The 25179-nt window shown below is 39.1% G+C and overlaps 2 protein-coding genes across 2 annotated transcripts; one reads left to right on the forward strand and one right to left on the reverse strand.

Moving 5' to 3' along the window:
- Positions 1 to 587: 587 nt before the first annotated feature.
- Positions 588 to 5163, reverse strand: LOC103958515 (probable DEAD-box ATP-dependent RNA helicase 48). The gene is made up of 10 exons (XM_018650200.2): positions 4132 to 5163; positions 3894 to 4000; positions 3458 to 3513; positions 3146 to 3370; positions 2837 to 3043; positions 2622 to 2708; positions 2323 to 2418; positions 2030 to 2245; positions 1404 to 1586; positions 588 to 1051 (listed from the first exon to the last, which is right to left on the reverse strand). Exons 1-10 carry the CDS (start codon positions 4986 to 4988, stop codon positions 821 to 823), a joined length of 2265 nt encoding a protein of 754 aa, XP_018505716.2. The 5' UTR covers positions 4989 to 5163; the 3' UTR covers positions 588 to 820.
- Positions 5164 to 8209: 3046 nt separating this feature from the next.
- On the forward strand, positions 8210 to 10091 carry LOC103958496 (salutaridine reductase-like). The gene is made up of 5 exons (XM_009370762.3): positions 8210 to 8370; positions 8508 to 8754; positions 8895 to 8969; positions 9289 to 9471; positions 9586 to 10091. The coding sequence occupies exons 1-5, from the start codon at positions 8342 to 8344 to the stop codon at positions 9967 to 9969; spliced, it is 918 nt and encodes a 305-aa protein (XP_009369037.2). The 5' UTR covers positions 8210 to 8341; the 3' UTR covers positions 9970 to 10091.
- The last annotated feature ends 15088 nt before the right edge of the window (positions 10092 to 25179 follow it).

A 25179-nucleotide genomic window follows, 5' to 3' on the forward strand; every position in this document is an offset into this window, starting at 1 on the left:
ATAAAGCCTTGTCTTCATGGAAGCTTCCGGAATATCCCGGAAAAATCAAGAACATGGCGGAGCGTTCAAGATAATCTAGGGCATTCCGGAACAATCCACACAAGTGTACAAATTCAAGCCTCACCTAGAACAATCTAGATTAGGCAAGTTGTATCTAGAACTATTCTAGATATTTTTGGATGTAAGTAGGGAATTCTAGAACCCTCCATTGAGGAGGTTACTTAGGCCTATAAATAGGAGGCAAGGCCATTTGGCCAAAGCATCCAAGAATTGTAAGCAATTGTAAAGTTCTCCTAAGTTTCAATACAAAGCTTCCTTTCTCCCATCTTCTAAGTGATCTTAGCATTCTCCAAGCTATCTTAGCTTTCTTTGTGATTCAATCCGGGGAAGCGAGGCTTCAAAGGCTTACTTAGCTTGTTCATCGAGGTTCTCAAATGTAAGTGCCGCACGGGCGGAAGGCTTAAAGAGTCATCCCGTGACACTAGGAACTAAATAGTTTTATTCTTGATAAGAGTAAACTTCTGCTAGATTTATGTTTAGGGTTAAAACTGTCATTGCCATCGTTTTTGCGTACTAGAGTATAGGAAGGAAGAAAATGCAGCTTTACATTATAATTCAAATGTTTACAATACAGACCTCACACCAGTTCTATACCAGCCGTTCACCTAAGGCAATTTTCATATGAAATAACAACTTGAACTGGGTGAACCTGTTTTACCTACGTTAAACGAGAACACGATGAAAATCCTTCACTTCTTGTCCTTCCGTTCCCGCCGCTCAATCACCAGGTTGGTTGCTTTACCGTGTTCCAAATTACGCCCTACTTTCGTATTCTTATGCCAGGTATGTCTTTCAAACCCATCTTCAAGGCTGTCTTTCTAAAGAGAGAAGGAGGTTTTTGCAAACCAATTGACTCACAAAATTTGTTGGCTTGCTCAACAAGTGTGGTCTTATCCCTGCCAGTTTCCCTGATCGAGTTATAATACCCCAGCCAAGCATGAAATGCTGCTTCTTTGATGCTAGTGTCAATCTTGGTCATCGAGTCGTCAATCTAAGAGAAAAAGCAAGTTCCGAGCATTACAAATAATTCAAACAAGGTAATGAAAACCTACGAGCTACAAGCAGATACCGAGCTATCGATGCCACAAATATGGGAATTGTTTGATAAATACTAGTTCATCACTGGGATTCAGATACTGATATTTCCAGAAAACTGAAACCGAATGAAGGATACAAATTGAACCAATAAATCTTTTTAATTAATCGTTGGACCATGGAAAGAGAACACTGCTTTAAGAACTTCAATTTCAGAACCGTGAGCTCCTCTGAACTAAATAATGTGATTCAGGTGCAGCATGCACACATAAAGCAAAGAAAACAATTGAAGGAGGTGATGCAAGTACCTTAAGCTTGGTATCCCGATCCAATTGCAGCGAAGGAAATTTTTCCACAGGCAAATCTTTTAATTCATCCAGAAAATACTCCTCCCATGGTGCAAGTAACAATATGCCTCGTCCTTCTTTACCCTCCCTTCCTGCTCTTCCAAGACGATGTATATATTGTTCCCGGTCAGAAGGAATACCTACCTGATTACAGTTAGACCACATGTTATTACTTTCATGAGTTAAAATTTTGTCTTTTTCTTTGTTAGTTTAATGTGAAATAGTTAACAGATGCGGACATGTCCTAAATTTTGAGACCAAAAGTCAAGATTTATCATAGCAATGACTAGGAAATTAACACTCAAGAACACTATAAACATTAGTACTCAATGTGAGAACAACGAAGTTCCAGTTTCATTAAACATAAACGATGACATTATACAAAATGTAGGTACCATACTGTAAAAATTGAGCCCAAGGCTGCCACGTAAATCTAATAAATTAATTTGAACCCACCTGAGCAACCTCCTATATTTTGTGGTTAGCACATATGAATGTTAGAAATATTAATAGTTCACACGTCAGTGATATTAAGGTTCAACCTATAAGCAAAAGATAAAGTAATATTTCACTTGAGCTGCAAATACCTGAATGACCAAGGTCACATCAGGATAGTTCATTCCACGTGCCGATACATCAGAGGTAACAAGAATCAGTCGTTTCGATACCCTGAATTCCTCAGAGACGCGAGTTCGATAGAGTTGAGGCTTCCTAGAATGTATCTCCTTGACATTCATTTTCATTTCACGGAGAACATGATAGAGGAGGGATGTTACCATTCCAGTTGTACAGAAAACAATAACCTGAAATGTTTAATGTTAGGCCTCATGCACAGAAAATACAACCAAACATTTGAATCCACAAAGCTATAACACCAAACCTTATAATCAGGTGACTCTGAGATATGTTCCATCAGAAGCTGGTGCACTATTTGGAAATGTAATTCATGTGGTGCAACAAAACATGACTGCTTAACCTGCATTCACGAGACAAGATAGGATCATGACATCATGACACCCGTGTCATATTTTATGATTCAGGTACTTTCAATCATCAATAATAGAGTAATTGAAATGGTGCACACCAGTACTCTCCACATTATAAGGCTGAACAGAGATGTAAAAGTTTTAGCATAATTCCCATTGTGAAAACTAGCCAACTGGTGACTGTTATATATACCTTAGCATGAGTTTCAACAAAACCTAAACCCACTGTGTCAACGAAAATATGGTCCTTTTGCAAAACAAGCTGTGATACTCGGCGAACCTGCACATTCATAATCAAGAAAAATCTGGCTTATGGTGGTTTCACTCAGTAAAACATACCAAGTGTTTACAGTAACAAATAAAAAGCTACTTTAGGCTTTGGAGTTGAAGTATAAAGGATAGCCAAACCTCTTTTGGAAGTGTTGCAGTAAAGAGCAAGGACTGCCTTCGACGAGGCAAACAGTCAACAATTTTCTCTATATCCCTTCGAAATCCTAGGTCTAGTAAGTGGCCCGCTTCATCGAGTATTAGCATTTTCAGTCCCATCAACCGCACAGACAAGCCTGATTTATTCTCAATGTGGTCTAGCAACCTGCCAGGGGTTGCAACTATTATCTGCAAAAGAATTGTAGAACGGTTTTCAATCTCATAACATCCACACTACAATCAAGCGAAACTTTTGCTGCCAGTTTCAATGACCAGGACCAGTGTACAAACCTGGCATGGATTTGATTCCAGACGTTTCTGGTCTTCTTTGAATCGTGTGCCTCCAACTAGTGTTTGCATACCTATGCCATCATGGTACCGCAACAAAACATTTGTCTCTGCAGCTATCTGACTTGCGAGTTCTCTTGTGGGACAGAGGATAAGAACAAAAACTGGAGACACCCGTTGATTGGTATTGCTAGCCATAGCCTTCACAACTGCTTCAATAGCAGGAAGCTGTTTGTGTTTAACAAGAGAAACAAAACAAGAGAACCTAAACTACTATGAACCACTCCACAGTGACAAAAAGGAAAATTGATATACCAAAAAAGCTGCAGTTTTGCCTGTGCCTGTTTTAGCTTTGACCAACGCATCTTTTCCTGTCACAAATTAAAAGGAAAATCATCAGATACATAGCGTTTGGTTGTTTTTACTAACAATTAGCACACCACTGTCTCTCAAGTTACTCGGACTGGAGGAACAAGAACTTAAATATCAATCACACCACATGTGGCTTTCAACTAACTGATTGACAAAATGTCCCATGGGAAACACCCTAGAGGCCTTAGGATCTCATTCGTCCCCAAGATCACTGGGATTTGAATCACAAACGTTACCGTTCTATCTAATTTAGTAAGAGGAAGAGAATATCAATTTTGACAATATCCATGGCAACAGTTACAGTTTACTTTCGATTAGAATTTAACTGGTAAGGCGATAAATATAACAAAGATCTCACTTAAACAAGAAGCCAACTGACCTTCAAGGCAAACAGAAACAGCAGCCTCCTGTACCCTTGTCATTTTAATATACCCGGCAGAAGTGAGTGCCTTGACTGTCAATGGAGATATACCACACTCATCAAATCTGCCAAACGCCGAAAACCAAAGGAGTTACCAATCAGAAGACAAACATTTAACTCATCAAAGACTAAAACTTTTCAACATGTTAACACAAATGTTCCACATGCAATCAACCAAAGCACATTACTTGCATACCTCTTCTCGCTAAGAATTGACTCCTCCTTTTCGCTCTCCTCTCTTTCGATTTCAACCGCTTTTTTCTTATTGAGCTCGCTTCGGATCACCTCCACCTGCTGTTCGAAATCATTTTCGTCATCCAGTGAATTAAGGGGCACTCTCCTCTTAATGATCTTCATATCATACTTTCCCAATGAAGCACTACTCCCAAATCTCATCACATTTCTCCCAAATTTCGATTTCTCATTCGAAAACGGCTGTACGGACTCACTGTCAGAATCAAAATCCGAGTCATCGGAAGAACTATCATTTCTCCGAAATCGCCCTCCACTCTGCGCCGAGTAGTTCCTACTCCCAACATAATTGCCACCCAAATTACTCAAATTTACACTGTCCTTGTTTCCCGCCAAATCACGACCTTTCGATATCAGCTTCCTCAGGTCCAGCGGCGGCGCCGCAATCGATCTCGTCGTTCCGTCCGGTCGTACCGACGGGGGCGGTTCAACAATCGGCCCGTCCTTTTCGTTCCATAAATCTTCTGCGCCTTCCTTCATGAACCGATCGGCAAGTGCCTTCAGGTGCTGGTTCGGGTTCATGGGGTTGTGCCCGGTTCCAGTGCTTGAAAACGGGTCGGGCTTTCCGGCGACTTTGGCCCGAATTTGGGAGCGGAGGCGGGCCTCGTATAACTGTTTCTCTTGGTCTAAAAGGCGTTTCTCTTTCTCTTTGGCTCGCTTTTCGTGCATGCGCTTCCATTTCCACTTGCTGACGCCGCCCGGGAAGGTCCGAGGCCCGCCGCCCATGGGTCGGGTCAGAATCAGCCTGCAGAGAAGCTTGGAGAACTGTCTCGGACGCTCCATAAGCATCGAGGCGGACATGGTTTGCGGTCCAGCAGGGTCGGATCCACCAATGGAAAATGGGGCTGTCACTGGTCTGTGACTCGTAGAGTCGGTGATCAAAGAGAGAGGGGGAAGGAAAGGGTTTTACTGGTTTAGGGTTTAAGGAGGACGTTTGGAATGGGCCTACTTTCAGGTGTTGTTGGGCCCAAATTGACCCAAACCCCTTCACCCTAATTTCTTAACCACAAATTCTCCCCAGTTTCGCCAAATCCAATTTGTCTCTCATTTGAAAAATATTTTTAAAAAAAATAAAATACTTTTGAACAAAAAAACAAAAAAAAAAAAAAAAACAAAAAAAAAAAAAAGGAAAAAGGAAAATAAATGAAAAACCTACATGCCCAGCCTTCATTAATTTCTTGAAATTCGAATGAATCTGGCCCTCTTTCGAGGATTTTGCATCTTGCATGTATATCTTCGTCAAAAATCTTGGTGCAACTCATCCGCATCATGCAAACTAACAAAGAAAGAGGGAACGAAAATCGTGTTGAAGACCACTTACAAATGAAATTATAATGTCATTTGATGTAGAACAATTATCAGCCCACTAATTACTATGTTAAAAAAATGATAACAATGCACATCAAGTTTTTCATTATTAAACACATGAGTAAATTGAATTGACATTTCAATAACGAATAATAAATTACCTGCTAGTTCGCTAGCTTGTAAATATAAAAACAAAACAATACTTTTCTTCTAAAGTTGTAACAGATTCCGAGTTAAAATTTTTTTTGTCCTCCAAAATAATACATGTTCAACTCAAAAAGTAATTGAAAGTGTTTGAAATGTATATATTCATTATTAAGAATTAGATTAATTAGAACATTAAAATTTTGGGTAAACCCGCAAAACTTCGATAACCATCCGTTAACGCCCTTTGTCGAGAACTTTTATGTAATTTCAATAGTCCTAATAGAAAATCCTCAGCTGAAATCCGATTGCAGTGATTGATGAACGTGTGAGATGCGCAGGTGCAGAAGAATAACAATACACCCTCAACTCAAGGAATACTCGACTCGGATCCTGCTCATCCTCCCTTCTTCTTCCTGCTTTTTATCCTTTTTTTATTCCATGCACGACTTTGCCCTCGGCGAATCGTAGCTGGACTTCCTACAGTCTTCCAGCCACCATCAAAACCTTTCTGCTACTCTCTCTCTCTCTCTCTCTCTCTCTAACCTGCATCCGGACTCTGCAAAATTCAACCCCAAAAAATGGGATCCGAAGGATCAAGCGCTGTCGGTGAGCTTTCCACAAACCGAATCGGATTCAGGAGACGGATTTTGCCAGAAGACTCTTCCAGCTTCAGCAGCCAACCCATGGATGAAGAGGTTGAAGATGATGACGCGAAAGGTTTTGGACTTGAATTTGGGCCCGGGTCGGGGCGGACGAGGTAGACGGTGGTTTGGGAGAGGGAGGCAGTGGGCCCTTGGGAGAGCGGAATAGGGAATCTGGCGGATTGGAACTTTGGAAGAGGGGCATGGAGCAGCGCCAGGAGCTGCAGACGCTGCGGAATCCGAGGTGTTCGAGGTGGGTTTGGAGGCGGTCGGCAATGAGTGGGGGAAGCTGGTGTGGGAGGTTTGTCCAGTCGACTCGGCTGCAGTCCCTGGCGGCCTTGTGCTTTTTTGTTGGACTAAAATAATTTGAGCACGGCTTTTCTTCAATAAGGCTTTCTTCAACCGGGGGGGGGTTTGGTAAGAAAAACCTCAAAAAGCTGGACCATAAAAATTTGTTAACGGGTAAAACGGATTGACTTCAGATAACCCGTTAGCTTAACAGATTAGGTTTAAATGATTCGTTAAATTAATAGGTCGGATTGAACCCTACCCGTTTACAAGTCTAGCTATAGCCTAGGTAGCTCTTGTGGCTACAAACCAATTATTCCCTATATTTCATTTATTTTTATATTCATCTTTTTACTTCATATACAATCCATTTATGATTTATCATGACAATAATGACTTAATCTAATAGTGCTTTGAATTCAGTTTTTGAATTATTTTATGCATGATTTTTATCTATTTAAAAAAGTATTACCGTGTTTACTTTTTTCTGTTCAAAGTACTAGTAACTATTCCTTTAACTTATATTTCTTAAATCGAAAATTTTTAGAGTACTATTCCTTTTTTTGTTTATAGAATAAAGTTTTTAGAGTATTAGTGTCATATCCCGGTCTGGAGCGGATCACTTCCTGAGCCCGCTCTATCACCATAGCACAATATTGTCCACTTTGGGCTTACCATTCCCTCATGGTTTTGTTTTTTGGAACTCACGAGCAACTTCTCAATAGGTCACCTATCATGGGATTGCTCTAGCCCATTCTCGCTTAACTTCGAAGTTCCTACGGAACCCGAAGCCAATGAGCTTCCAAAAAGCCTCATGCTAGGTAAGGATGAGAATATACATATAAGGATCATTCCCTAGGCGATGTGGGATCTTACAATTAGTAACTATTCCCTTACCTTATGGTTCTTAAATAGAAAATAATTCATCCGACCCCTTAACCCTAATTTCTTAGCCACAAATTCTCCCCAGTTTCGCCAAATCGAATTTGTCTCTCTCATTTGAAAAATATTTATAAAAAAAAATGCTTTTGAACAAAAAAATAAAAATAAAAAGGGAAAATAAATACATAAATAATGCCACCATGTACTTGTCCAATCCCATGAAAAACCTACATGCCCAGTCTTCATTAATTTCTTGAAATTCGAATGAATCTGGCCCTCTTTCGAGGATTTTGCATCTTACATGTATATCTTCGTCAAACATCGTGTTGAAGACCACTTACAAATGAAATTATAATGTCATGTTGATGTAAAACAATTATCAGCCCACTAATTACTGTGTTTAAAAAAAATTGATAACAATGTATATCAAGTTTTTCATTATTAAACACATGACTAAATTGAATTGACATGTCAATGACGAATAATAAATTACCCGCTAGTTCACTAGCTTGTAAATATGAAAACATAACGATACTTTTCTTCTAAAGTTATAATAGATTCCAAGTTCAAATTTTTTTTGTCCTCCAAAATAATACATGTTCAACTCAAAAAGTAATTGAAAGTGTTTGAAATGTATATATTCATTATTAAGAATTAGATTAATTAGAACACTAAAAGTGGAAATATCATATTATATTATGTCGAAATATCATATTATGTCATGGCATACGTGACCGATACCGACGCATTGATTGGACCAACTTTGACAAATCAATAGCCAATGAACTATAAATACAGCCTCAAGAACACCAAGCAGTGAAGCACAAATAATTGAAGTCCTTGTAAACCATCTGAAATTTATCATCCACAACCAAGTCGACGACAAAAATGGCAGAAACCAGTTTCGGGTCTAAGAGGTACATCAATCTTTCGTTTATTCGTTAGTGAGACGAGCGAACGATGATTATTTTGGAGTGTTAACTGCTAAGAACAGTTCCGGATTAGTCATGATTTGAGTAATGTTCTGTTAATTTTTGTTTTTTCTTTTTCATAGGATTGCGGTTGTTACTGGAGGCAACAAAGGGATTGGATTTGAGATTAGCAGGCAATTAGCAGCTAATGGAGTTGGGGTGGTGTTAACTGCAAGAGATGTGAGGAGGGGAACAGAAGCCGTTGAGAAATTGAAGGCTTCTTATGGCCTCTCTGATGTGGTTTTTCATCAGCTTGATGTAACTGACCCATCTAGCATTGCCTCTCTGGCTGAATTTCTCAAAACTCAACTTGGAAAACTTGACATTTTGGTAATTTCCCTAGCTTATTTCTACGCATTTCTAAAAGGCTTGTAGGCTTGTAACTCAAGTAATTAAGAGCGGCGGACGTCCTGTTAAAAATATATGTAATCTGCTGATTATAATATATAAATATTTTCTTCATATTGCAGGTAAATAATGCAGCAGTTATCGGATCCGTATTCCTCACAGACGACAAAGAGAAGTTGGCAATTGGGCCTGATGATGTAAGTTCTTGAAAATTCATTGTGTTTAGAGAATCGCCAGATCTCAAAAGCTTAAACCGTTGAACGGTTCTAAAAATGTCGGTCGAGCTATCTAGTGCCCTCTCTCGTGTAGGTTGAATCTACACACGGAGAGGCATACAGATTCAGACAACCATATACATAATAAATAATATGTAACAGGGGTAGGGATCGAGGGATTCAAACCAAGGACCTCGATCGTGAAAATAAGATGTTAGCAAATAGATCGAAATACGTATATCAACTTTAGTGAACACTACTGTATAACACATCATATTCACAAGAGCAAATGACCATGCAGCTTATAGGTCCCAAAGCAGGAAATAAGAATCAAGCCCTAAAACAAACCTACGAGACAGCAAGGGATTGCTTAAAAACAAACTACTATGGAATTAAGCAACTCACGGAAGCTCTCATTCCACTTCTTCAACAATCCGACTCGGCAAGGATCGTAAATGTCTCCTCCCAATTGGGACAATTAAGGGTACACCTCCGAAACCCTTGTCTCAAATCTCGCATTCTCATTGTTAGACTGACAACATAACATAAGATGCAAGATAACATCACATTATCGAATTAATTTTTCAATTTTTTTTAGGTTATTCCAAACGAGAAAGCGAAGAAGGAGCTAGGAGATGGTGATAGCCTTACAGAAGAGAAAGTGGACAACCTCGTTGAGGGATTTTTGGAGGATGTGAAGCAGAATTTGGTTGAAGCCAAAAGCTGGCCAGCCAATTTCTCTGCCTACACTGTATCCAAAGCCGCTCTGAATGCTTATACAAGAGTTTTGGCTAAGAAGTATTCCAACAAAATTGCTATCAACGCCGTGTGTCCGGGTTTTACTGACACGGACATGAACAATCACACTGGAGTTTTCACAGTTGAAGAAGCTGCAAAAGGTCCTGTGAAGCTGGCTTTGCTACTTGATACTGGAGTTTCTGGCCTTTTCTTTGAACAGACTGAACTGTCAACCTTCGAATGAAAATTTGAAACTGTGAAATAATTGGTCTGTTTTTCGTCTCTTAATATATCTGTATGCACATGTGACATGTACTCCTAAGCACAATGTGTTCTCAATAAAAAAATATGTCAAGTTTTAATGAAGTTTCAATTCTAAATCTCTTGTTTTAGGTCACAACTCAACCAACTTTTGCTACGTCTTTAGTCATTTGGGTGTTTTAGTTGAATTTCTTGTTTGCTACGTCTTTAGTTTCTTTGTGGATTTGGCTAAAATAATTACATGTACTTAATACAATCAAATTGTGAACGTTGAAATCATGATTGTATTAAATACATGTAAGTATTGTAGCCAAATTCAAAACTTAAATAAGAGATATTTTTTAATGATCAATTCTTAATATTGAAAATATTTTTTTGATCAAAATGAAATTAACTTTTAACTTATTGATTAGGAATGCATATTCATGATTTTGCTACGTTGAGGCACAATTACATCTTTTTTGTGCGTGGTTTGATTATTCTTCTGTTGATATCATTTCTTAGCAACATTTTGATATGTTTGGTTTAAAGATCTAACGATGATCTTATTTGTAAGGGCTTTTTAACCAAAATGGTCATTGAGATTTGCATATCACATCACTTTGGTCCCTAAGATTTGAAATCAATAGAAGTGGTCCCTAAGATTGTCCGTCATCAATCATTTTGCTCTTACCGTGCAAAATTATGTTAAATAAAGATCAAAGTGACAAATATACCCTCAATTTAATAAACAATGTGCCAAAATGATTTGACAAAAATTAAGGGTATTTTGGTCATTATATTCTTATTTAATGGAGATTTATCAAGGATGGACCAAAATGATTGATGGTGGATATAGTCAGAGACCAATTCTATTGATTTCAAATCTCAGGGATTAAACTGATGAGTTACACAAATCTCAGTGATCATTTTAACTAAAAAGCCTATTTGTACTTAGTTTCTTGTTTTTTAAAGAAAGGGAATGCATACTCATTCATACAGCTCGTATTAATATCACAAGTTAAAAAACACAAGCATTAAATATCTTTTCAAACATTCTAAATGCCTAATGTTAAAAAAATACAAGAACTTTAACGAAAAACTCTCGGTATTGTTCACTTAAACAAAAAATCATATTTTTACATTAAAAAGTCAATCATGGTATCATTCACTTTACCCTTTATTTTGTCCTTATCGTTAAAACTCAAAGTTTTCAAAGTATTTTCTTTATTTTTTTTCTTTAAAAAAATGCATATCCGTTAAACTCTAGTTAATAAATTCATAAAATGTCTATGAGGCAAGAGTGGGATTCACTTTTGGGCATGCATGGTAAAGATTCCCTCTTGCAACTGCTGCATAATTTTAGTGGCATCCCCACTCTATTGAATACTTGTCACGTGATTAGGCGACTGTGTCATACATGATCATCACGGACTCCTCATAGGTTTGACCAACTTTAACAAATGATAAGGCAATAGCTTAATAATTAAACTATAAATAGCCTAAGAACAAAGAGATGAAGCACTTTGGAGTAGTCCCTCTAATCATCATAATCATCTACATGGCAAGCATTTTCTTTTCCTCCTCCAAATCTTCAACAAATGGAAAACAACAAACAGAGCAACATTAAAGATCACAATCAGTCTCCACTCAAGTTATGTTGTGCAATGATTTACGAATAGCGCACGAAATGGGTACAAGGAACTCGGCATCTGCCATCTTACCTCTACTCCGTGATACATAGCCAACATGCAAGTAGAGGCCTCAAACAAGACTATCCAGCAATGCGTAAAGAACAGACTTGTAAAGAAAAGCAAGTGGACATATGAGTCGCCTGGATTTCTATAGGCACTATCGCACAACTGTTCGAAAAGCAACCGGGGAACCCCATTCTCCATGGCCTATGGGACAAAAGCCATCATTCCCAGCCCAAGTTATCACGATGCCTAACTTTTATACTGACGAACAAACCACATTGGAGACTTTGCCGAGAAACGCAAAGAATGCGGCCAAGTCGGGCTTGCCGCCTATCAATAGCATATTCGGTTGTACTACAACAAGGGCGTTAAACCTCGAAGCCTTCAAGTTGGAGATCTGGTTCTAAGAGAAGTGGTCTTAAGAGAAGTCTTCAAGAACACAAAGTACCAAGAGAAGGCAAGCTCAGAACAAACAATTTGCAGCACATGGATGGAACTTGGATGACCAAAAGGTTGAATATCCCCAAGCTTAGGCGTACTACTAGGAATTTCAACACCCTAGCCTGCGCGAAGACAAGTCCATGGAGAACTAATCTCTTTAACGCCCCCACCATATTCGTCATAGATGATCCTCAATGTAAAACTTACATAGTATCATCTTTCTAAATAACTGCACCAGTGATTTAATTCTCCTTCCCAGAGATATGTAGGCAGTCATTTTCATCATCCAGTGAATTAAGGGGCACTCTCCTCTTAATGATCTTCATATCATACTTTCCCAATGAAGCACTACTCCCAAATCTCATCACATTTCTGTTAGGTTTTGAACTTCCGTATCATGATAAGGATACCTAAAAAACGTGGATTGAATCAATTAGAAGTCATGACCATGTCAACAACTAATCTCCTGGAATTGAGGGATTGTGGGAGCGTTAAACCTTATCCCATTTTGAACGTGAAAGATAATAGGTATTAACTGATCCCATGATAGCTGGGATCACGTTAGGAATATAGCCTATAAATATGAACGTCCCTGCTCACCAGAAAATACGTTCACTCGATCACTAGACTATCGCTAGTATTGGACATAAGGGCTGTGTGAGTAGAAGACTTGCTGTTAACTTCCTTTCAGTGTGTTCGCATTACCTCATGGCTTCTGCAGGTATGTATATATATACACTGATTCATTCATTTGAATTATCTTATTGTTTATCGTAATCTTAGTTTGGGACTAAATGCTTATTCTAACAATTGGTATCAGAGCCTTTTAGTCTCACTGAGATTCAAGTTTTTGTATATATGTATATATACTTCATAGTGTTCTTCAGTGACTGCAGAATAAAGGAGGATCGTGTGTGGATTTGTTTTCTTAGTATAATTGATCGTATGAACTACATCAAAATGGGTTCATATTGAAATGTTAAACTAAGAAATCAGAAGTATGGGAATTCGTAGTTCATTTAGTCATAACATGCATATAAGATCTTCTAAAGAAGGCAACGTATGAATGGTTCGATTAATGGAATAGGGCATAGTTTGGTGAATGGTTAACTGTGTTTCGAATTCTTGTCTAAAGACTTGAGTTTTGAAATATTTTTAACAAATAACTAAATGGCTATGCATGGATTAAGTTCTTGCAGTAAATGTTCCTCACCCAAAGGTGTTGTATCTTACTGTGTTTGCCCTACTTCATTGTTTTCATAATGTCTAATTTCATAGCTTCTGCAGTGAATCCCACTTCAATGAATTTTTCCTCTATTGAGCCTTTAAGTGGAGGAAATTACAAAAAATGGAGACAGGATGTGGAGATTATTCTTGGACTAATGGACTACGATCTTGCATTGAGGGAAGATGAACCACAAGCACTGGATAACAATAGCACCGTTGAACAAAGGCTGAAATTTGAAAAATGGGAGAAAGCGAATCGCATGGCACTATTGGTGATCAAATGATCCATTAGTGAAGCTGTTAGAGGAGGCATTCCTGCAACTGACAAAGCGAAGGATTTCCTGGAGGCAATTGAGGCAAAATTCAAGGTTTCAGAGAAGGGAGAGATGGGAAACCTCATGACTACCTTGACAACTCTGAAATATGATGGGAAAGGCACTGTCAGAGAACACATTCTGAAGCTAGTGGAGGCTGCTGCGAAGCTCACAGACCTGGAGGTTCCCATTGATGATGCTTTTGTTGTTCATATGGCCCTTAATTCCCTCCCAGATGCATATGAACAACTGAAGACGTCATACAACACACAAAAGGAGAAGTGGAGCCTGAATGATCCCATTTCCATATGTGTTCAAGAAGAAAGCAGGATCAAAAGGGTGTCAAATGAAACAGTGAATTTCATAAAGGCAGAGACTACGAGGAAAACTATCTCGACATCTGGTAAGCCATATAAACCTTTTTCCTATTCTCTTGCTGCTGGAAATGATACTCCATCATCCTCCAAGGGATCTCAAGGTTTTAAAGGCAACATTGAAAATATTAAATGTTATTTCTGCAAAGAATTTGGTCACTTGAAGAGGGACTGTGATAAACGAAAGAAATGGGCACCTAAGAAAGGTAATAAAATTGAAAATGTTTTTGTCTGTGTTAATGTTAATCTTGTTGAAGTCCCTCCAAATTCTTGGTGGTTTGACACTGGTTGTTCGGTGCATATTACCAATTCCTTGCAGGGGTTCACAAGAAGGGAAATTTCAAGAAATGAGGTCTATGATGTCCACGTTGGGGATGGGAATAAAGTAGCTGTGGAGGCAATAGGCACCCTAAAGCTCAAGTTGTCAAGTGTTTTCGTTTTACAGTTGCTAGATGTTCTTTATGTTCCTAGGTTAACTAGAAGTTTAATTTCTGCTTCAAAGCTTGTAAAAGACGGTTATGCTTTTGTTGGGGATGATGAAAGTGTACGGATTTATAAGAAAAGTAATATGAATCTTTTGCTTGGTATTTGTTTTTTAAACAATGATCTTTGGAGGTTGAATTGTCAAGTAATGTTAAATTCAAAATGTTTGACAGTGGAATCAAATTTATCTTTGAAAAGGTCTCTGACTAATGAAGGGTCTTCAATGCTTTGGCATAGAAGGCTTGGACATATTAACAAGCAAAGATTAGAAATTCTAGTTAAAGAACAAATGCTTCCAACGTTGGATTTTAATGATATGCAAAATTGTATTGACTGTTGGAAAGGGAAATTAACAAACACAAGGAAAATTGGTTCCACAAGAAGTCTTAACCTCTTAGAAGTCGTCCATTCAGATGTTTGTGGACCTTTCTCCACGCAAACAATCTGCAAAAATGCCTACTTTGTGTCTTTCATTGATGATTTTTCTCGATATGCATATGTATATCTGATATCCGAGAAAAATCAAGTGTTTGATTGTTTTAAAAATTTCAAAAATGAAGTGGAAAGACAACTAGAAAAGAAAATTAAAATCTTGAGATCGGACCGTGGAGGGGAGTATTATGGCAGGTACACAGAGAAAGGTCAACAAAAGGGTCCAAATGGCCATGTTCTTGGAAGAAAACGGGATTCAAGCTCAGTATACTACTCCCGGAACACCACAGCAAAATGGTGTAGCCGAGAGAAAGAATAGGACCTTGATCGAAATGGTGAGATGCATGATGAGTAGGACTGATCTTCCTATGTTTCTATGGGGTGAGGCTCTTAAAATGGCAAATTATATATTGAATAGAGTCCCAAGTAAATCCATGCACAAGACTCCATTTGAACTTTGGACTTCAAGAAAACCTAGTTTGAATCACCTTCATGTATGGGGATGTAAGGCAGAAGCAAAAATGTACAATCTTGAGGCAAAGAAACTTGACTCTAAGACTGTAAGCTACAGTTTTATTGGTTTTCCCGAGAGATCAAAGGGGTACAGGTTTTATGCTCCAACCTTACATACGAGAATATTTGAAACAAATAATACAAGGTTTATTGAAGCGGAAGAATCAAATGGAGATAAGGCTCGTGATTTTATTTTTGAAGAAGAAGAAGAGGCTGTGACAACAATTTCCCCAATGTCATCAACCAAAATTGATTTTGCAACTTTTGACACGCAAAACCAAGTCCATGAAGATTTTTATCAAAGTGATTTTGGTGGGGCTACTGGTTTCCAGCATGCATCAAGCAGCAGCAATACACAAGTCTGCAACATGCAATATAATGGAGATGAAAATCATGGTACAACTACCATGCAATCAGTAATGGTTCCTGCAATAAGGAGGCAGCCTCAACGTACAAGAAAGTCTCCAATTTCAGGAGATTTTCTTGTTTATGTGGGAGAAGCTGAGAAACTAGAGAAGACTGTCGATGACTCACTTGATTTTCAGCAAGCAAATGGAGATAGAACTGAACATGAGGAAGGCATAGAGATTGATCCAGTCACCTTCAAGCAAGCGATGACAAGTGAAAAGGCTGAGCAGTGGAAGATAGCCATGCAAGAAGAAATGGACTCCATGTATTCGAATGGAGTGTGGGTCTTGACAGAAGCAAATGAGTCCATAAAACCCATTGGATGCAAATGGGTATACAAAACAAAGAAAGACTTAAAAGGAAAGGTTCAGAGGCATAAAGCAAGACTAGTTGCAAAGGGGTATACTCAAAGGGAATGATTGGATTACTCTGAGACATTCTCACCTGTTTCTTCAAAGGATTCTCTCAGAATCATCCTTGCTATAGTTGCTCACTACAATCTAGAACTCCACCAAATGGACGTGAAAACTGCATTCCTAAATGGAGTGTTAGATGAGGAGATTTACATGGTCCAGCCACCTGGTTTTGTTGAAATGGGGCAAGAACAAATGGTGTGCAAACTGAGAAAGTCGATTTATGGGCTGAAACAAGCTTCCAGGCAGTGGTTCTTAAAGTTTGATGAGAAAATAACCAGTTTTGGTTTTGTTGAAAACAAAACTGATGATTGTTTGTATCTCAAGGTATGTGGCTCGAGGTTTATCTTTCTAATTCTATATGTTGACGACATTTTATTAGCAAGTAATGATCTTAATCTCTTGCTGGAAACAAAGAAACTACTGTCACGAACGTTTGAAATGAAAGATATGGGTGAGGCTTCCTTCGTTTTGGGTATAGAAATTATTCGTGATAGAAGCAGATGCCTTTTGGGTCTTTCACAGAAGACCTATATTGAGAAAATGCTCAAGAGGTACAACATGCAAGATTGTTCAAAGGGTGAAGCACCAGTGAGCAAAGGAGATAAATTAAACAAGTCTCAATGCCCTAGTAATGAGATTGAAATGCGAGGGATGGCTAACAGGCCATATGCGTCTATCGTTGGCAGTCTATTGTATGCTCAAGTGTGCACTAGACCGGATTTAGCCTTTGCCATAAGTATGCTTGGAAGATTTCAAGCAAATCCAGGAGAAAAGCATTGGACAGCAGCTAAAAAGGTTATGAGATACCTGCAAAGGACAAAAGATTACATGTTGGTGTATGGGAAATCTGAGAAATTAGAATTGGTTGGCTACTGTGATTCTGATTTCGTAGGTTGTGAGGATGACAGGAGGTCCACGAGTGGGTTTATTTTCCTGTTGGCTGGCGGTGCAATATCTTGGAGAAGTGCAAAACAAAAAAACTTGGCCACTTCAACAATGCAAGCTGAGTATATTTCATGTTTTGAAGCCTCACAACAAGCTAGCTTCTTGAGGAATCTCATCACTGGAATGCAGGTTGTTGAATGCATAAGAAGACCAATTGTCATTTTCTGTGACAATAAGGCAGCCGTGTTCTTCTCCAAAAACAATAAAAAATCTTATGCAGCGAGGTTGATGGACGTGAAATATCAGTCAGTGAAAGAAAAGGTGAAGGCTGGGATAGTTTCCATTGAGCACATTAATACATCGGAAATGCTGGCAGATTCTCTCACAAAACCTCTTGGAGTTGGAGTGTTTAAAGATCATGTTACGTGCATGGGTGTTGTGGAATCTTTTGATGCTTATGTGATGCGTGAATGAAGGTTAACTTCTCTCATCATTTTCTGTTTTCATGAAAGCTTAATAAGCATGAGTTATTGTATTCATATGTTGGTTTATTTTATGACAATGAATTCAATATGATTGTTTCGACTACTGTGTATATGTACAAATATATATGTGCAGTTTTATGAAATGATGAATTACTGATCAAACCAAGGTTTAATGAGCTGGTCGTTATAAAAGGCTTATCGTTGGAGCTAAATAAAAGCTTGACAATGATGTTTGGCTTGATCAGTGGGAGTGTGAATGAATGACATGTTGAATATGTCTGCTTGCTCTGTGAATATCATGCATGAGCAGTTTTGGGGGATGTGATCTTAGAGTGTTAGTACAAATTATAACGTACGAATTTTCTGGGGTTCAACTCTTTGAAACTCTTCATGGCAGATATGAATTGTTGTATGGTTGAAATGATTCAAGTGATCACTGAAGGGATTGGTTTAATGCGTTGGACAAGGAACATGATAAGCGGAAGTTCAAAAGTGGGAGAATGTTAGGTTTTGAACTTCCGTATCATGATAAGGATACCTAAAAAACGTGGATTGAATCAATTAGAAGTCATGACCATGTCAACAACTAATCTCCTGGAATTGAGGGATTGTGGGAGCGTTAAACCTTATCCCATTTTGAACGTGAAAGATAATAGGTATTAACTGATCCCATGATAGCTGGGATCACGTTAGGAATATAGCCTATAAATATGAACGTCCCTGCTCACCAGAAAATACGTTCACTCGATCACTAGACTATCGCTAGTATTGGACATTAAGGGCTGTGTGAGTAGAAGACTTTCTGTTAACTTCCTTTCAATGTGTTCGCATTACCTCATGGCTTCTGCAGGTATGTATATATATACACTGATTCATTCATTTGAATTATCTTATTGTTTATCGTAATCTTAGTTTGGGACTAAATGCTTATTCTAACAATTTCTCCCAAATTTCGATTTCTCATTCGAAAATGGCTGTACGGACTCACTGTCCGAATCAAAATCCGAGTCGTCGGAAGAACTCTCATTTCTACGCCGGGTGGTACCTACTCCCAACATAATTGCCACCCAAATTACTCAAATTTACATTGTCCCTGTTTCTCGCCAAATCACGACATTTCGATATCAGCTTCCTCAGGTCCAGCGGCGGCGCCGCAATCGATCTCGTTGTTCCGTCCGGTCGAACCGACGGCGACGGTTCAACAATCGGCCCGTCCTTTTCGTTCCACAAATCTTCTGCGCCTTCCTTCATGAACCGATCGGCAATTGCCCTCAGGTGCTGGTTCGGGTTCATCGGGTTGTGCCCGGTTCCAGTACTCGAAAACGGGTCGGGGTTTCCCGCGACTTTGGCCCGAATTTGGGAGCGGAGGCTGGCCTCGTATAACTGTTTCTCTTGGTCTAAAAGGCGTTTCTCTTTCTCTTTGGCTCGCTTTTCGTGCATGCGCTTCCATTTCCACTTGCTGACGCCGCCCCGGAAGGTCCGAGGCCCGCCGCCCATGGGTCGGGTCAGAATAAGCCTGCAGAGAAGCTTGGAGAACTGTCTCGGACGCTCCATGAGCATCGAGGCGGACATGGTTTGCGGTCAGCAGGGTCGGATCCACCAATGGACAATGGGGCTGTCACTGGTCTGTCACTCAGAGAGTCGGCGATCAAAGAGGAGGTATGAAAGGGTTTTAATGGTTTGGGGTTTAAGAAGGACGTTTGGGCTAGGCCTACATTCGGGTGTTGTTGGGCCCAAATTGACCCAAACTGACATCTGGGTCGTGGGCATGACCCGGTTTGATCGAATCTGAGCCTTTCATTTTGATACCTGAAATTCAGCGGCTGTGATGAATTTTTATAGAACAAGCTGATCTTAAAGAATGAGTAGGGTATTTGACCCAGCTCTATCTCATCGTTCCCCATCGGCTATCATGTTTCTCATGCCAACGTCGGCACATACGAAGTTGTGGGGGGATGACCGTGGGGTGACAGACGCATTTAATCCTTCAAGCTTCTCAGCATCGATTCGGATTGGGTGGAGATCTGGAGTAGAAGGAAAGAGAATAGGCATTATTTATTTTTAATTATAAAGGGTTTTTCTAAAGTGGTTTAATAAGCAACTTACTTTTAATTATTTGTTTCAAATGGTTTGACTCAAAATGACATAATTTTCACAAGGACTTTTAAAAACCAAAATAATCTTCTTCTTCTTAGGTAATAATTTATAGAACCTGTAGCTGCCGGTCCGCCGCTACACTATTTTCCTCCACTACATGCCTAAACTTGGGTGATCCTCATTTGTCGTCACAACGACATATCAAAGCTTCTTGATGGTCCCGAAATCAATTGAGTCCCTTAATGCATCCACCATTGGACTTGGGTCATGCTTTGAAATCTCCAAAACTGAAACTTACACAGTTAGTGGTGGCTATACGGTCATTAAAAGCTTCACAATTCATGTATTGCTTAGTCTTAAACATAGAAGGTGAAACAAATGTAGTCCCATTGACTTGAACTTGACCACTTAAGTCTTGATTGTAAATATTCGTGACAGAGTGACTTTAAAACTCATTTTGCATTCTAAATTTTCTATAATGAGAAAGAATATGAGGAGTGTAAAATGAGATTTTTAAAATCCTATTAATAATTCTCTTTCTCTTAACTTATAGTTTTTGAATTGAAAAATTGAATAAAACAAAAAACAAAATAATTTCATACGACCCCTCAAGTCCAATTTCTTAGCCACCCAAATTCTCCCCAGTTTCACCAAATCCAATTTCTCTCCCTCTATTGAAAAATGTTTAAAGAAAAAAAAAACTTTTGAACATAAAAAATGGAAAATAAATACATAAATAATGCCACTTTTCCAATCCCATGAAAAACCTACATGCTTGGGTCTTCACTAATCTTCTATATATAAAGCCAATGGAAAAGTGAATAGGGATTTTGGTGTCACCAAGTTTTAACAAAAATATTTGGATAAAAATGCCCCCAAGACAAAAAATTTCGAAGGCATCCCAAAATAATGCATCAAATAAGGCAGGGGCATTGTCATCATTTTTACAGTATTTTTTTTTATAATAATTATTTTTTATGCTGTTTTTTTTTAATTAGTGCCTCACAATAGGCTAGTAATAAAGTGATTCAATTTCTCTTTTTTCAAACAAATTCAAAACATCTTAAGAAGCATGTAATGCCGGTTATAAAAAAAAGGTATTTCACGGATAGTAATAGTAATGTGATTAAATTAGTTGTCAAATGATTTTTTTCTTTTTAACAAACGATATTATCTACACTAAGGGGAGGGGGTGGGTTTATGTGACAACCCGTTCCAAATTTTACGTTTTTATTTTATTTTAAAAGCGTGAATTTACGAAATTGCCCTAGAGGCAAGGACTTTGACTTCCGTTAACCATCGACTTGAAAGATGTGGGACTTATTCTTTTAGCATATCCTCGTAGTACTCATTGGTACGAACTTATAGGCGAAAGCCGTTTGCGAGTCCGGATTATAACGGTATAGTTACGGACGTTCGAAATTGGTTATTCAAGGTTAGTGTTTATTTAAATTAAATCCCCACTTTGTGGGAGAAGCCCAATCAGAAATGGAGGGAGAAGAAAAGAAAAAGAAAAAAAAAAGGAAAAAAAAAAAAAAAAAGAAGGGAAATGGGTTTTCGTCCACCCGCACCCACCGCGGGTGCCTATTTTCCAAAGCCGATTCCGGCCAACTCCGGTGGAGTTTTCGATGCCACCACCACCATCTTGAAGCTCTCATTCCTCTCTACAAAACCCACCCAAGAACCACCTTGATTAACCATGGTATGAGGCGGTTTGAGGCCACGAAAGTTGACGAAAATCAATGGTGCTCCGGCCACCCTTCTTGATTTTCCGGCAAATCGGCAAAGCAATGGCCGATGCCACCACTTGGGCTTTGTAGCCCATCATCCCAGGAGCAAAACCCAACCAACCTTGACCCCGTTGGACCACCGTAGACGACGAATCGACGTCGGGAAGTTTTAGGCACCCGCCGGCTTCGTGGGCAAAATTGACCATCTTCCGTCCACCTTTGGACTTCGTGGCAGGTATGAAAGTTGCTCCACTCACTGAGATCTTCATTTCTGTGAAGTTTGAGAATTTTTGGAAATAGTTAAATGTTCCGGCGAGTCGGGGCGGCCGACCGCCACCCGCGGCGGCGCGTGCGGCGGCGCGTGGCCAGTGGGCCGCCAATGCTATTTCTAGGCTATGTCAAATGTTTTGAATTCAGTTTTGTCATTTGAATGACGTAGGTTGATAGTTGGAACCTAAATTCGTTACGATACGTTACTTGATAAAATGTGAATCGATGATCCGACCGTTGGATCGTCACCAAAATTGGATACATTATAATACGTAATATTTAAAGATTATAGGAATTTACGGATCGGGAATCCGACTTACGGATCTTCCTGAATTGGATTTGTAAGTTAGTAAAATAAATGTTCACGGCCACTTGTTTTAGGCAATTGGCGGAGATCTGACCGTTGGATCGTAATGAAATTTTAATATGTTATTCTAGAAACATATTGTGGATCGTTGGGAGTTGTGGATTGAAAATCTGATATGCGGATCTTCCAGGTCAAGATATACAGGGTTGTAAACCCTACCGTCGATCTTTGATCGACGGTTGACTTGTGGTCAATGGGTATCAAATTATTTCAGAATGTCGTTGAGGTTGTGTTTTATGTGAATTGCGTATTCTACGGATAAGAGTTCTGAGATGTGATTTGATAATTGGCCACAGGGACCGATCATTCAGGACGCCTCGATGCGCGTGCTAGAGAAGTATAGCGTGGACTCCAGGTGAGTGGATCTTTTCCTTTTTATTGTGCATATTATTGAGAGTTCTATCGATATTTTTAAATTGATTAGGTATATTACCTTCATATAATTATTGTGAATGCTTGAAGTACCTATATGAACTACGAATGGCTTGATCCCTGGTTAGGGTACGTAGGCAGTCTAACGAGACGTTAGATGCAGCCATAAAATATTTGAGACAAAAGCCTTATTTGGGAAATTGAGTAATGCGAAGGAAATTGATAAAGACAAGTTTTGTGAATTAGTTAGTTAATTAGTGTTAATTGGGTTATTATGGATAATTATCCCTGAAAATAAGTAGTTCGGGAGTAGAGCGTTATTGATTGTACATTTCACACCGTATTGTTTATAATTGAAAATGCTACAACATGGTTGAGTTTTAGATTGCATCATGGTATATCCATATGTATACTACTTGCATATAATTATTGGGAATGCTTTCAAGTGCAAAGGTGGACGCAGGACACCCAGGTAAGCTTCAGGTGAGTATATGTTGATGTTAGTGATGGTAGTGAGTACGATTGTGTTGAGACATAGTATAGCTCATAAACCTGCACCCCGGTGTTAGTGCTCCCGCCCGTGGCCAGGGCACAGTCCTTCACGTGATGTTCACCTCACGCACCTTACGCTCACCTTGGATTCAAGGTAGGTGCACAATCCTGTCGTACAGACCACTTTAGGTGGTTCCGACTCGTAGGTGACCCGCGATTATTCGCCCAGTCTTCACGTGATCGTAGCACTTGAGCTTATTTATTTACACCCAGCCCTGTCGTACAGACCACTTTAGGTGGTTCCGACTCGTGTGCAGGTATACTTATTGAGCTATATGCTAGCCAGGATTGATAAGATATGGATAAGTCGTATAGGTCACTAGAGGTGGCTCCGACTTATATGCTAGCCAGGATTGATGAGATATGAATAAGTCGTACAGGTCACTAGAGGTGACTCCGACTTATATGCTAGCCAGGATTGATGAGATATGGATAAGTCGTACAGGTCACTAGAGGTGACTCCGACTTATATGCTAGCCAGGATTGATAAGATATGGATAAGTCGTACAGGTCACTATAGGTGACTCCGACTTATATGCTAGCCAGGATTGATGAGATATGGATAAGTCGTACAGGTCACTAGAGGTGACTCCGACTTATATGCTAGCTATGATTGATGAGATACGAATAAGTTGTACACGTCATTTTAGATGACTCTGACTGATATATCATTTTGTATTGATTTAGTTCATTTGGCTTACTTATTAATGTATGGTGGAGTTGATGGCAAACCGTGGTTTTGGTCATTTCCGAGTATGGTTTGGATACATGTATATATGTTGTACTATCTTATGGAAAACGATACGGGTTTTACATTTAGGGGCATTACTTTTAAAGAGGTAGTAACTTTGGGAAGCTTGGTTTTATTGCTTACTCACACCTTCTGTTTGGTGCCCTCCAGGTTTTAGCTGCTGAGTTTGTATCGACAAGAATTTGTGGCGAATCTTAGTATTGATGAATATTTTTGAGGGTATGATTCTTACCCACATTACTGTACCTTACTTATGCTCTGACATCGCGCGTGAAATGGGTTCGCTCCCACTTGTAGCGCACTCTGGTATTTAGAAACTTTTGGATTCAAATTCATTCACTTTTTATACACTATCACATTTTATGGCTTCGTCACCTTCTAGGTGTCGGCCAGCACAGCTCGATTCAGGGTCCAAGTGGACTTTCTGGGTCGGGGTGTGTCAGTTTAGCCTCATAATAGGCTAGCAATAATATGATTCAATTAGTTGTTTATTAAATATTATTTTCTTTATTTTTAAACACGTTCAAAACATCTTAAGACGAGTGTAATGCTGGTTATAAAAAAAGGTCTTTCGCACGTGAATAATAATGTGATTAAAGTAGTTTTCAAATATTTTTTATTTTTTTTATTTTTAACAAACGATATTATCTACACTAAGAGGGAGGCGAGTGGGCTTAGCCTCACAATGAGCTAGCAATAATGTCATAGCCCGTCCCGAAATATTTGTATCGATGGCGTGAAATTACTAAAGTACCCTTGAACTTTGTGGCGTTTTGTGGTTTAAGTTTTGGTTGTGGACCAATATATTAAGTCCCTAATATTTTGGAACCAATTAGGAACTTAAACTTAGGTTTGTTTTTGTGTTTTTGGTTGGCTGCAACCTGGACCACACACTCATACACAACCTCAACTCGTTGACCCCCTATCTCTCTCTCCTCTCTCTCGGATTCTTTTCCATCTCCGTACAACTGTACGGACAAACCTCAAACCAACCCTTCCAGTCGTAGATCGAGATCGTTGTTGGTGTTTTTGGACTCCTTGCAAGCTCAGGAGTCGATCCATACCTTTGGTTGGACGTGAAACCTTTGAAAACCCAAGAACCAGAAATCCCGATTTGATGTACTGTTCATGCAAACGTAATCGTGAAGTTTTCCGTGAGTTTTAAGGTTCTAGGAAGCTTTAGGACATCTTCACGAAGCTCGGGGAGTAATTTTGAAGTGTTTTGGACATTGGTAAAGCTCGGATTGGCAAGTTGCAGAGGTGACCAGAATATCGAAGGATTTTTCGATGAATTTTCGTGGATTTTAGTTCGCAAAAGTGGTAAGAATGTATTCTATTATTTAGAGCTTCATTTTGGTGAAAATTTCATGGATTTTGGTTGAGAAATGAAGAAGATATTA

The sequence above is a fragment of a genome, unplaced genomic scaffold (genome assembly GCF_019419815.1).
Source record: "Pyrus x bretschneideri cultivar Hongxiangsu unplaced genomic scaffold, Pyrus_bretschneideri_v1 Contig3, whole genome shotgun sequence".
Taxonomy (NCBI): Eukaryota; Viridiplantae; Streptophyta; class Magnoliopsida; order Rosales; family Rosaceae; genus Pyrus; species Pyrus x bretschneideri.

What these genes read in the sequence shown, in the direction of transcription:
- LOC103958515 (XM_018650200.2), bottom strand. Translation starts at nt 4,988, where the DNA reads ATGTCCGCCTCGATGCTTATGGAGCGTCCGAGACAGTTCTCCAAGCTT. An exon ending in CAGAGTCACCTGATTATAAG is followed by an intron (nt 2,246 to 2,322) that starts GTTTGGTGTTAT and finishes TAAACATTTCAG; the next exon opens with GTTATTGTTTTCTGTACAAC. An exon ending in ATGTGACCTTGGTCATTCAG is followed by an intron (nt 1,587 to 2,029) that starts GTATTTGCAGCT and finishes AACTGTAATCAG; the next exon opens with GTAGGTATTCCTTCTGACCG.
- LOC103958496 (XM_009370762.3), top strand. Translation starts at nt 8,342, where the DNA reads ATGGCAGAAACCAGTTTCGGGTCTAAGAG. An exon ending in ACCAGTTTCGGGTCTAAGAG is followed by an intron (nt 8,371 to 8,507) that starts GTACATCAATCT and finishes TCTTTTTCATAG; the next exon opens with GATTGCGGTTGTTACTGGAG. An exon ending in TGGCAATTGGGCCTGATGAT is followed by an intron (nt 8,970 to 9,288) that starts GTAAGTTCTTGA and finishes ATGACCATGCAG; the next exon opens with CTTATAGGTCCCAAAGCAGG.